This window comes from Serinus canaria, chromosome 1 (assembly GCF_022539315.1).
Source record: "Serinus canaria isolate serCan28SL12 chromosome 1, serCan2020, whole genome shotgun sequence".
Taxonomy (NCBI): domain Eukaryota; kingdom Metazoa; phylum Chordata; class Aves; order Passeriformes; family Fringillidae; genus Serinus; species Serinus canaria.
The window spans coordinates 76397735-76411681 of NC_066313.1; the positions used below are offsets into that span (position 1 = coordinate 76397735).

Here is a 13947-nt window from a genome sequence, read left to right on the forward strand (position 1 = left end):
TGAGTCACAGTAAGATCTTTGTAGATAAACAGAAGACTAGAAAATACCTTAAAAACTTGTTAATTATACTGGCTGTACTTAATAAAATGGATTTTGCTTTTCAAACCACACCTGTTACAGCAAGCTACAATCTCTTTCCTACCCCTTGCCTTTACAAGTGTGGCCCCTTTAACCTTTCTCATGTCCTAGCTCTTTTCTGTACAGTCTGCAGAAGGAATAACACAGATTATTTGAAAACACTCCCATTTTGAGAATCTCTGGGTTCCTTAAACAACTGGCAACTTGAAAATGGAAATGAGGTATGCAACACTTTAGAATGCAGTTTGGGTAATAAGGTATTGGAATTTCAGTTAGGATTACAGAAAGAGTAATAAACTTGTTGAATATTTTAATATAAACAAGAAAAAATTCCATTCCATGGTAAACATGAAAATAAACTGAATATCCTAGTACGAGACATACCTGTTGAGGAATATATCTAGTGCAGGCAGCTGGGGGTGCAGCTGCAGTGTAAACTGCAGGTTAAGCTCTGGGGGTGCAGGAGCCTGAGCCCAAGGCAAGAGCCATGAACTGATGGCCCTTTGCCTAACAAAGTCCACAGGGACCTGTGGTACTCAAAGACACAGCAGGAATGGATGACCCCAGACTTTTGCTTGCTTAGACTGTGAAGGTATAAATGTCCTGGGTGCCTTTGCTTGGGGCTCTCTCCTTCGAGGCACCCAGCTCAAGCTGCTATTTTGTTATTCAGTTGTTGCACCAAGATTAAATAATTAGAAGGATCTGGATGTCTGACACTCTGCTTTGGAAAACCTGAGCTCGAGCTGGTGAGGAAATCTGGTGTGACTCTGTGAGTGTGGGGTGTGTAGCTGGGCACCAGCTCAGGTGATGCAAGAGTGATTGCCAAAGGGGCTCCTGGATAGTCAGACAGGGAAGCATTGCACCATTATAATATATATGGTATAAATATGTCATATATTGAAACACATTTGTGTAGGTTTTAACTCATTTGCTGTATCTTGACAGAGGTTTATGGAATTTATCAGCATTGCACTTTATTAGAGCTTGAACTTATGGGAATAATGAGGGTTGAAAACCAGAAGTTTTGTCTCAGTTCCTTTTCCCTGTTCTAAACAGATGCTTTAGAATAATTGCAACTACATGAAACATCAGAGGAAAAAAGTGTGTGACCTAGTAATGTGTTATATCCATTTATTTCTAGTAACAATTCCTGTTAGCATCTTAGGAATTGAAAAGATTTCAAAGATAGGAAGCATTAATTTCCAACAAATTTGCTAGTTTTTGCCCATCTGATTTCAGTAAAAAAAGCTGAGTTATATAAACTTTTCCTGAAATTTTCTATAGCTCCTTATCTGTCACAGACCACTTCTTTCCAGTGTTTAAATTAAGTGATAGAACACCTTGGCCTTAAAGTTGTGGCCCAAACAAGGAAATTCACCCAGGCTGTCAACAAGAGAACATGCCCTGGGAAAGCAGGAATGAGGAGTCTATGTATTTCCAAAGACTCCACAAGGATGTTGAGCATTCACTTAGTGTTTCCACAAGCCAAATGTTAAACTACCGAGTGCCAGCAAGGAGAAGAGCATCTAAAGAAATGCTGGCAAGTCTAGGACAAGGGATACTTATCAGGGACTGCTGAACCCTTGCTGTAGGCAGCAAGACTAACAAAGCAGACAATGGTGAATATGTTGCATAAAACCACTGCCAAATCCCGATGCCACCCCAGATGGAAATGGTTTGACCCCCCCTGTGCTTGATACCTTCAATGAACACCATAGCTGTCTGCTGGGGATGTGCAAGAGCAGTGCTGTACTAGGATATCTGGCTGTCACACAGCCAGAGGTGCATCAGCCAGAGAGGTGAAGGGAAGCTGTAGGAAGGAGTATATGTCTGGAGCCACTGAGATGGGAGAGAACTGGGCTCAATTTGCATTTTCAAAGCTGTTCATGATTTTTATTTAGGGATGCTTTAACAAATAGATAACAGAATTATAGAATCATGGAATATGCTGAGTTTGAAAGGACCCAAAGGATCATGAAGTCCAACTCTTGACCCTGCACAGGACACCTGAAGATTCACACCATGTACCTGAGAGCACTGTCCTAACACTTCTTGAACTTTGTCAGGCTGGTGCTGTGGCCACTTCCCCAGGGTGCCTGTTCCAATGCCCAACCACCCTCTGGGGGAAAAACTTTTTCTAATATCCAACTCAAACCTCTCCTGATACAACTTAAGGATATTCCTCCTGGTCACCACAGAGAAAAAAATCAGTGCTTGTCCCTCCTCTTCCCCTCATGAGGAAGTTGTAGACTGTCATGAGGTTTCCTCTCACTGTCCTCTCCTCCAGGCAGAAGAGATCAAGTGACCCCAACTGCTCCTCATATGGCTTCCCCTCCATGCCTAAGAAGTCACAGGTATGGAGAAAGCTATGAGAACAGGGTGTTGTATCACATTATTTGTGCAGAGCGCAAAATTTACTTTTCCTTCACTTTTTTTTCAGGACCAGCTGCAAAACTTGCAGCTGTGAGACAGGACATCCTTGGGCACTGACTTTGGCCAAAGCACACCCAATGGACTGCAGCTCAAGTGAAGTTTTGAAGGTTTTCTTACAATCCCACCTGTGTCTGGACTGTGATGGAACTTAGATTGGAGTCAGGTATCCATTCTTTAATCTAGGAATACATAGGCATATACAAGATCCTAGAGTTTGGTGCCTAGAGGTCTCAGTGGTCCACAACAGAATTCACAAAATAACCTAGGCACTTCCAAGGATTATGACTTTTGAAGACAATGGTCCTCCTTTCTCTTTCTGAAGGAATCAGGAGCCGTTCCTTCAGCAGAACAATGGTGAATTTATCTTGAGTTAAAAGTATCCAGAAGAAGCAATACAAGAAAATACTTTTAGATAAGCACAATTGATCTATTTCTCATATTCAAAGGAGTCAGTAGTCAGTCAAATAGCAACACACATATGTCAATATACATGCTGAAGAAAATAAAACATTACTATAGATTTTTAAAATATGCATCCTTATTTCTATATTAGATAAATTAAACTACTTCCTATTTAATTTTCCAAATATGCATAGCACACCAGGAAAATGCAGTGGGACTGTGCAAACAGAAAATGGGGGCGATGATCAGTATTTTGTTTAATAATGTTTAGATGCCTCATGCTGGTGTACAATGAGGCTGGCAATTAAAACTTGTGATACCTGCCGAGTTCTGGAATGTTGCAGAGGAAATTATAAACAGTTTTAACATACAAAAGACATTACTCAATCAGACAATGCGAAATTAAAGAAGTACAGTACACTCTACTGAGGTTATTTTAGGGTGTATCTGTCTAGCCTGCTGGGTTTTTTTATTACAGATTGTGCTGCACTGTGAGGACACCCTCAGTGTATCTTTATTAGCCTTTATTTATTTATTTATTTATTTCTCTCTACCACCAATAAGTACACTTTCTGCAGAAGCCACAGTGCCATATAGCTTTCTGCTAAAGAACATTATTTTTTAGTATATGACATTGTCTTGAAATCACCTAGCAGCATCTGATTACTCTAAAATATGTTTTCAGCAATACACCTAAAATAACTCTTGCACTTTAAACTGCAAGGGCCTGCTGTGGCAGGTCATCAAATTCCCAATAGTATTCCCTGAATGCAAAGGTTTTAGATGGATATAATGTGCTGCTGCTAAACCATGATAAAGCTTGTGTCTTCGTTCTCACTTTTCTTTGAGCTTATTTACACAGACATGACCACAGGATTCACAGGATTCCAAAATCTGCAGGTAGAGCTTCTCTTCCACAAGTGTTGGCACCCTTTGCTGCCGTTGGCAGGACAGACTTTAGGCAGACAAAATAATTCAGTTCAGTCAGAGTGAACTTGGTCTAAATGCTACATACCATGAAATCCCAATTGTTGACAAGAACAAAGCCACTGTTGTAAAATAAGCTAAACCACAGAACATTGTTGCTCTGCAAGTGCCACCCACTGCTTTGAAAAGGTACTGCAGACACTTTCAATAACAATATTTAGCATTGTATTTCAAAAATCCAGGCTTCCTACCCTGGAAGAAGAAAATCCTCGGCATAAGATCAAAAGCAAAGCACCACAAGAAAATACCTTTGTGAAGTGTCAGGAAATGACTGTGGACCAGTTCTACATACTGGATGTACTGGCACAGCACTGCTGACTTCAGGGGGATGTATGCCAATTTACACCACCTAAGACATAACTGAATGGTTTTATGTTTTGAGAAATGCTGTATATTTTGGTTTACTAAGGTTTGATGCATTTCTCTAGAAACATGTTTGTAGTGCCCAGACCTCAGCAAATGCGACATAAAACAATTATTTTCAACTTGAATTTGATAAACACTTGTATTCTATCAACAGGTAAAATCTGTGGTGATGTAGTGTATGATTTTTGTATCAGACTGCTTCAAAGCTGGCAGAAGAGACAAGTGTTGATGGTTGTTCAGGAATACAAGGTCATAAAGACAAGGTCATAAATAAATCATGAAATATGAATATCTGAAATGTTTGCTTGACAGTGGAATAAAACCCAGTGCATGCAGTGCATTTTCATAAGGTAATTTCTTAAGTTTTATATGAAAATAAGGAGCTTTGGCCTAGTGCTTTTAATAATGCTCTTACAGGCAACTGCAGGACCATATGGGAATAGTCTGCTGTGCCATGCCAGAAATTCCAAGGAAGGAAAAAAAATCACCCAAGGCTTCTGTTTTAGTCTGGAATTTGTTGTATGCCAATGTAGACTTGCAGAATGAACAGATTATTAGATACTATATTGTTATTTAAACATGTACAGCCTCTAGGGAAAATACAAAAAGTCAGTACAATAATTAGTATATCTGAATAATTTTCATGAAAGAGCAAGGAAATATTTGGGAAGAATCTGTTCAAAGCTTGAGCATTCCATAAAACATAGGATATTCCTGGCCCACAGGAATTTGCTGTGTAGCCTCTCAAATGCAAATATTTGTTCAACAACATTCTACCATATCTTTGGTTTGGAGAGATTGGACTCTTCCAAAATGAGCATGACAAAAGTCATATGAAGAGTGACATAAGGCCAGACTGCAATTTTTGGTAGACACCTAACAAAATGCTCACAAAATTTTAAGCAAGTAAAGCAACTATAGGTAGAAGGGAATTTCTTAAGCTCTCTTGAAAACTTCACATAAAGGCTGAAATTACAAGAGAGAGAAAATCACTAATCCATTTCCCTCTCTCAAAGTAGAGCTAAATATTTTCATTTGGACTTTGAAAATCTAGCCCTTTGTGAGGTTGTCCAATGTAAGAAACAGGCTCACTACACAGTCAAGAAAGTGATCTAGCATTAGATAAGTGCCCCAAGAACTCAAAGGTTGTCCCTTTGGATCAGATGTCTAGAATGAGAAGTGGGTATAATCTCCTTAACTCCTGGGAGTCATTGACCCAAAACATCCTTGATTAATTTTGTAGCCCTTGATTGCTGACTCTCTCTTAAGGAAGGTAAAGTTCTCCTAATTAGCTGCCTACTGGTCTGGAAAATCTACACATCTTTTCATAACCAAGAACTTTTTTTAATTAGGTCTGAAAATGTGGACAAGGCTAATATTAGCACTCATAAAATCTCCAGAAACCTAAAGGGGACATAGTCCATCTCAGACACATGGAGGAGCAGCTCCAGGGAAGGAGAAAGATCCTCTCTTTTATGCCTTATAGTAACATGGTTGGTTTTTTTCCCCTTTGGTATATCAGAGTTTTAAACTTTCATAGGTTTAATGAGTAGATTTTTCAAAAAAATATAGAATGGTTTGAGGGACCTTGAAAGACCTTCTAGTCCAATCCCCCTGCAATGTGCAGGAACATCTTCAAATAGATCAGGTTGCTTAGAGCCCCACCCAATCTGAACGTGAATGTTTTCAGGAATGGGGAGCTCACCATCTTGCTGGGCAACTTGTTTCCCTGTTTTACCACTCTCACAATACAAGAAAAAATTCCTTATATCTAGCAGCACTCTTTCCTTGTTTACTTTAAAACCATTACCCCTTGTCCTATTGTATAGCCCCTTGTAAAAAAAGTCTGTCCCCATACAATAAGTCCCCTTCAAGTACTGAAAGGCTGGTATAAGGTTTCCCCAGAAGTTTCTTTCTTCAGGCTGAAAAAGCTTCTTTCAGCTTGTTCTCACAGGAGAGGCAATTCATCCCTCTGATTATACTGGCAAGTGCAGCCTTGGACAAGTTTGCTTACTTTTGTTTTCTATCTACTCACTGCAGGAGTCAGGGAGACCCTGTGAAAAGCTGATGAAGAGCACAGGGTAGATTACTCATGGCAGCCAACAGCAGGTGGAACTAAGGACTCCAGGCCAAGCTGATGTGGGGTTTTTATACATTTGGCTGGCTGTACAGAGCTGGAGGAGAAGGCTTCCCTCCACACTTTGAGCTGGGGATCTTAAAACTCTAGGGAAGAAGGGTATGTCAGGCTGGGCTGGACATGGAATGGAAGATATGGACAGGGAGTTTCAAGGGAGAGGTAAGGAAAAACTATTGCTTCTGGTTGTACAAACACATGCACTTGCCTTCACTAGAAAGAAGTGATCATTACTATTGTTAACCAGTTCTTGTGAATGAGATCTGTGAGTGGATGGGAGACTGAAGGGCCTGGAGATGGAGATCTGGATTCTTTAGTAGAAGCAGAAAAAAGTAATGTAGAAGGTTCAAACAGAAGGGCTTTGGCTTTCCTGTAACTCAGTCCCTCATTGCCTCTTTCCTCCACACCAAACTAATGTGTGCTCTTTGTTAAAGTACAATTGCACTAAAACTTTTTCATGTTTGTATTTTGTTTGATTAAAGAAAAAAGAGAAGTATGATCTTATTGTTGTATTTTAATACATCTCCACAGCCCTTGTATCAAACACTTGAAGTATTTTAGTGTAAGACTGATGAAGTAGAAAGCAAATGCCAGAAGGAAGTCCTGAATTATGTTTTGAAAATGGCAAAGTATCCAGTCCCTGTCCTGCTTTCTCTCAAAATGCAATTGAAAACTGGCATTTTTTCTGAAAACAGGCAGACTTTTGAACATACCATGCAGAGGCAAGAGTGACAAAGCAATTTAAAATCATCAGAAGTCAGAGACAGAACACAACAGAACAGTCTTGCTACTATTGCAGTTGTGTCTTCTCTACTCTGAAGGCAAACATGGCCAGAGAAGTAAAACATTAGCAGCTCAAATGTGTATTTGGTAAAATGCCTAATGAGAAAGAAATCTATAAATTGGTTATTTAGACACAGGTACATCTTTATATATCCATTTTATTTGAAAAAAAGAAAATCTTTAATATGCAAAAGAGACAAAGAGGCAAGCTGATTTCCAGTAAACCTGAAATACATCACTGTATTTATGTATATGAACTTCATTAGAAAGAACTGATGAGAACAGACATGGCACAAAAATCATCTTTGAAAATCATGACTGTAATGAGCAAGAAAATGCTGGACCCATAAGCCATTAACATTCCAGCAGGTACATTGTTTTAATGACTTTTCTGAATGCCATAACAAGATAGATTTTGGCATTATCCTATGAGTGACATAAATAGGTAAGACTTGAAGCACTTGGCTGTGTTTAATTAACAAATGGTATATGGAAGCCAAAATTGTAGGACAGAATTAAATTCAGATGAATTAAGAAAATGAAGAAAAAGTTTGAAATATTTTTGTTGATATGCACGAAATTCTGCAATAATTGCTTCAGAAAAAAATGTAGTGTTTAGTATTATTTTAAAAAAAATCATCTTTTCTATTGGGAATACATGTGAAATTACACTTTATTAGTTTCTGCTATATTCAAAATTAATGTCATCAAATCATTCTTTCAAATTACTTACAGAAATAATAATAAGGAACACAAAACTATTGCATCTTTTTCAGTTTTGCTTTGCACAACTGAATGCCCAAAATAAAGTTCAGAGAGGTTGATTAACTTGGGACATAAGTTTATTACAGTAAGAAACAGAAATTCTGAACACTGTAATTTATGAATAAATATTCTATCCTTAGTTTTAAGGAAAAAAGTACAAATAAAATATATGAGCATATCTTTGCCCCTGCTGGTTTTCTGGAAGGTATCTTGAGACATCCTGTCTTCCATACTAAAATATATGCCTTAGAAAACCTGAAAGGCTATTTCAGCTTTTGCAATTACAGATACTTTCTGCAAGGAAAAATCCTTTTGGAATACTCTCAGAAGATTGGGCTTTTTTTTTTCCTCAAGAAACAGACTAGTTAAAGAAGCTGAGCACAGGTCAGGAAAAAAACCAACATAGAGCATATATCCAGATTAAACAAAAACATCTTATCAAGATGAGGTGGCATGTCTCAGCAGTTCACAAAAGCAGTATCTATGATATTAACAAAATATGTTAAACAAAGATTCCAGCATGAGGTCTGCCACTGAATATTCACAGTCCTTCATGGTAGTGGCTCTGGCTACCTCTGAGATCTCCTCTCACTTCTTGACCACAAGCTCCCTTCACAAAGGTGCATTCTGCTGTAAGCAGGAAATCAGTGGGAGAGCCATATGGTGTGGGAGGCCAAGCTTTCCCAGGAGCTAGATCTTAGTGCTGCACCTGGCTCCCACCAGACAAAGGAATGGCTACTAACTGCATTGTTTGCAGAACTAAAACCAGAACTCATCCATGTGGAAGGAATCAGCAAAGAAACAGGATAATAGAAGGGAGAGAAAATAGAAAATGTGTTTGCTACTATCCAATTAATATTAAAAGTGGAGAAATAAGGGAGCTGAATTGATTATATTCCTTCAATTAAGTGGGAGATGCTCCAAGTCTGAACTATAAAAAACATGGATATATGACTTGATTATATTCCTTCAATTAAATGGGAGATGCTCCAAGCCTGAACTATAAAAAACATGCTCTCGGACTTTCTTTTGCAATTCACTCCTGCTTTGCCACTTTGTTGTAGACATGCACATGGGTTATCTGTGTTATCTGTACATATTGAACCATAGGTATTTTCAAAGTTCATCTCATGAGTCTGCCAGTTTTGAACTTTAATCTAACAGCCATGTGCTGTGTTGTATGGCCAAGGATAAGTAACCAGTTCAGAAGCGTTCATCTCACAATAATTACCTGCAAGGTTTACTAAAACTTGAATGTCTCTTAGGAAAGCACTTTAAAGGGTTTCTGTGCCCCTCTGATTCCAGTCTTGAAGATGGCAAGCCAACTCAGATATATTCCACTGGACACCTGATTTGTTGTACATCTCGAGTTAATTTAATTCTTTGTCCCCCTGAAATCTGCTGCAACTACACCTCAGGCTATGTGAAAGCCACTGAGATGTCCGTATTTTCTGCCAACTTCCTTTCTTCTCATCCACCCACTCACACTAAAATTATGTTTCCATACTTCATCCAGTTCTTCTGGCCAAGAATTTACTGAAATATTGGTTATCTAAGGAAATTCCCAGCACACTGTGAATAATTTTCATACAAGTATAGAAGTATAAAAGAACACTTTCCTCTCTGTTCCTAATACTCCCCTTTCCCCTCATCTACAACGTACATTTAATACCCTAAATCCCTCTTTTAATCTTGTACTTTTTCCAAGAAGTGCTTTCTACTACCACAGGGGGAATGCTCACCAATCTGTACAGTCCTGGTTTCTCTAATTTGGCCATGGTTCTTCAACTCATGGCCTGTAGATCACATCAGGACAGACTGGATCAGCACGCAGGGGGTAGGTCTGTGGCAAGATCACTGAGTTTAAGTAAATTTGCTCTGCAGCACCTCAAGTGGAGAGCAAAAAAATGACCACCCTGCATTTCCAGCAGTGTTAAGTTCAGAGAACCCCAGAGAATCCCAGTTTTACACACCAAAATGTAAAGATAATAATGAACAACTCAAACAAAGCACAGTGCTAAGTTGCCTATCAAGCATCTCTTTGTGGGAGAGCCCAGCTGTTGCTGGCATTGGATGTAGAAGGGAGAACATCCTAAAATTTGTATCCACACACCTACTCAGACTCCACACACTGACAGAGAACTAGGGGAAGTACAAAATGTAAAGGGCATTTAGGTATCTAAAAGTGATTTCTTATAATAGTGTTGGACAGTTTATAACTTTCACAATAGTTTAAAAATTTGGAAAACACCATGGAACTCACAGACTTGACTACAAAAAAATGAGTATAGCAAAGAAATCTATTTTCCAAAGATGTTATTTTGATTTGGCATAGATGAAAATCATATCAAAAAGACTGCAGTCATGGTTACAGTGATTTAAACCAAAAAATAATTTTTTCCAATTCTTTTGAGAAGGCAGAACACCTTGAAAAAAGAAAAAGAAGAATGCACTGAAAATCTTCTCCCCCTTTACGCCTTAACTTTTAAAGGAAGTGCTTAATTATTATAATTATAATACTGAAAACACTAACTAAATTCATTCTATAAGAGAACATAAATAAAATCTATATGTTCAATAAAATTTATTGATCAGCACAAATTATGGGCTGATTGAATCTAAACACAATTCCATATCGTGGCAGATTTTTAAAAAAAGAAAAGAAAAGAATATTGCTGAAGTGGAAATAAGGGAAAAATAGGGGAATGTAAGGGCTTCTTATCAATTAAGCAGGTGTGGAACACAGAGATACTGACTGAAGTCCAGGAGTAACTGGGGGGACTAGCCACAGTTCAGCTACCACAAAGGAAGGACAGTCAGATCTGCCAGCAGGATCACACCTTTTGATTCTATATTTTAATTTCACTTTTTTCTCATCAACTACAATGCGAAAGCATGTGAAAAGTTTCTGAAGCCATCCCATTTCTAACAGGAGCAGTGAGAGGGCATCCTGCCAGGCATTGAGATCAGTAAAATGTTTTGTCATGTTTCTTTTTATACAAAGAAAAGTAAAGTATAAATGTAAGGTTAATACTTAAGCACAACCAGTCATTTCAAGCTTGTTTTAAGGATATTTGTTTAAGGATATTTTTAAGAAGATTTGATCATAAAAATTAGGTTGCCTTGGCAACTGTAACTATAGAAAGCTAGAGTAATTACTTTTAAAAATCCTTCTTAGTGCTTTCTCCTCTTAACAGGAATGTGTAAATACCTTGTTTTAAGCTGCGTTTATCAGAAATACTATTCATCATTGTTTCTACCCTTGAGGCATGGGGATCCTAAAATATGTGCCTAAAGCAGTTTGAATAGTGCAAATCCAATTTGCAAATGCTTATTTAAATTCAAAAACTAAAGTCAGATAATGCATATTTGCTTTTGAAGGGAAGCAAAATTTGAAAAGAATGAAGCATTCTGTTTTCATACTGCAAGATCTCATTGCAGAAACTGTGCCATGTATTTATCTGTCTTCAAACACAGTAACAATTCACTTTGGTAAACAGCCAGCAAAAGGAATTAACATGGAATTTAATATATCTAAATTATAATCATGTAAAGAGATCTACTGAGCCGCTGCACAGCTCTGCATTGCATACTGTGGACTTACCTGTGTGGCTGAGACAACTTTAAGGTCTTTGCTCATCTCTTCATTACATGGTAGAAATGTACTCTGATTACCCTGGCATAGTGTTTGAGATCCATTATTAGTGATATTTGGCATAGTTCTGCTAGCCCCTAGGCTTGTCATTTAATAATTTATCCAGTTTTCCTGATGTGCTTGTTAAAGCAGATGATGTCCATGCAGGCTTGACTCCTTCCTACAGCCTTCTTGGCCTGATATGCCATATTTTGCCACAGTCCTCCCTCCCAAGTCATGCTGCTCAGCTTTGGTTTACTGATGCCATAGAATACATCAGCCACAAGAATGGGCTCTTGCACAGAACTAGGGATGGCAATTAACTTTAGTTTACAAATTTTCTATTTTCATTCTTTATCAGAAGGGTAATCTTTTCCCCAACTCTAGTTTCCCAATTCTGCCTCCCAGCTCTGCAGCTTTGTCTGTATCAATGCTGCCCTGGGTTATGGTTACAAACACACACTAGGAAAGCCAGTTATACTATATAACAGTAATGCATAGCCTCTTTTTTTCTTGTCTGTGATTCTGTAACTTAAAATGTATTTAAAAAACACAGATGGTAATATTCAAAGAGGATTCAATTCAGTGAACAATACTGAAACAATACTGAAACATAATAATACTAAAAGTACTTTTCTTTTGTCCATAAAAATGTCACTAAATTATGTAATATTACAAGTGGTGATTACTAGTGGCATCTACAATATCTCTGTAGATGCCACTAGAAATCTGGGAAACCACTATCTTCCATGACACACATGAATATTTTTTTCCACACCTTTAGTTTTATAAGGTGTCAGAAGTCAGATACATCTACTTATGCTGCTGCATCACCATCATCATCATCATCATTATCATGTCATCATTCCAAGCATCATTTCACATCTAACCATCCAAGAGAGACTAGCAGCTTTTAGCACAATGGGTATCAAATGTATCTGTTCAGGGTTTGTTTTCTAGCGATTGCCAGGCTTACAGATAGGGTAATAGCCTCTAAATAATTAGAATAAATTTTAAATTATTAGTCATCTTCAGTGATTACACAGAGGTATTAATAACTTATCCAATTTTTCTGCTCTGCTTGTTAAAGTAGATGATCTCCATTTAGGCTTTATTCCTTCCTTCAAAATCCCTTCACACTTACATCAGTGAAGTATGTTTTCAAGGTTGCAATAGTATCAAGGCACTAAAAAATCCAGTGTGATATTCAGAAACTTTAATTTTCCACTAGCTTCTCAGTGATTAACAGCAGAACTGTTTCAAAAAATTGCTACAGATAATGCATGCATTAAGCAACTAATGTATCAAATCTTGAATTTTGAATTCAAAGGAGATGGTAAAATTTAAACCAGAAGAGGATCTGCTAGGATATCTGCTTTAGACTGAATTAAACATAACCTTTTAGCCTACGTTCAATCATCCTAGCTTTTATTCCCTTTTTATATAGTTTGAAAAACCGAATAATCTGATGCCTTTTCTCACAATACTCTAGGCAAGATATATACTACCCTATACTCTTGATTTACCTTTTGGTCAATATATCTGTTTTCTTCAATTGCTGATCTTTTAGAGTGGTCACATGAGGAAGAAGATGCTGAAGGAAGTCTTCGCAGCAAACAGCTGGTATCTTGTTGCTGGCGATCAATAAACTGCTTCATAAAACTTTCCCTTGGGAACAAATAGAGGATGTTGACACATTAAAACCCCAACAAGAGTTAATATTTGGTTTTCCTTCTGACATGTCACAATCCATTAGTGCTGAGATGGATAAACTCCTGAGAAAAGTTGTACTGGGGTATAGATGCATAAATGAACAGAGTGCCAGAACAACTGATAACACCTGAATTCATTCAGTAAAGAAATCCATAACTGAATAGTGAGTTGGATCTCTTGCATGCAGATTGAAAAAAAAATGTTTTATTATTTATTTATTTACCAATTAAAGTGCTAAATATTTCAAGTGCCTTTTGCAGTTTTCAGCTCTTTTGAGCTCATTAAACAGCAAGTTGTTACTTCAATGTAAATCAAATGCTGATATAATCCAAATGAAACATACTCTCGGCATGAAATTCTTTCCTGAAGATTTCAAACAACATCTGTTCATATAACTGCTTTGAATGTCATTATTAAGGCGCTTCAGCAATTCTGTGCCTCACATATGCCATGTTTAAAAAGCAGAAGCATTTCTGTTTACAACAAATATACATTCATCTTGCTGTATTTTAAGTTCAGTAGAGTTGCCTCTTTCAGTGTGAACTATGTCAAGACTAATTTTTCTCTGGAGAGATATTGCTACATAGTACAGTAGCTTCAGACTAAAAGATATGATTTGCTAGTGCTAGTTTGAAGTCTGTTTCAGTAGTTG

The 13947-nt window shown here is 37.6% G+C and overlaps 1 protein-coding gene across 1 annotated transcript in view; it reads right to left on the bottom strand.

The window, feature by feature from the left end:
- The window catches only part of NALCN (sodium leak channel, non-selective), a 214350-nt gene that overhangs the window by 44049 nt on the left and 156354 nt on the right, over nucleotides 1-13947 (bottom strand). The window contains exon 16 of the mRNA XM_030234675.2: nucleotides 13109-13250. Within this exon, the coding sequence (XP_030090535.1) occupies nucleotides 13109-13250 (142 nt within the window). The remainder of the gene's footprint in view (nucleotides 1-13108; nucleotides 13251-13947) is intronic.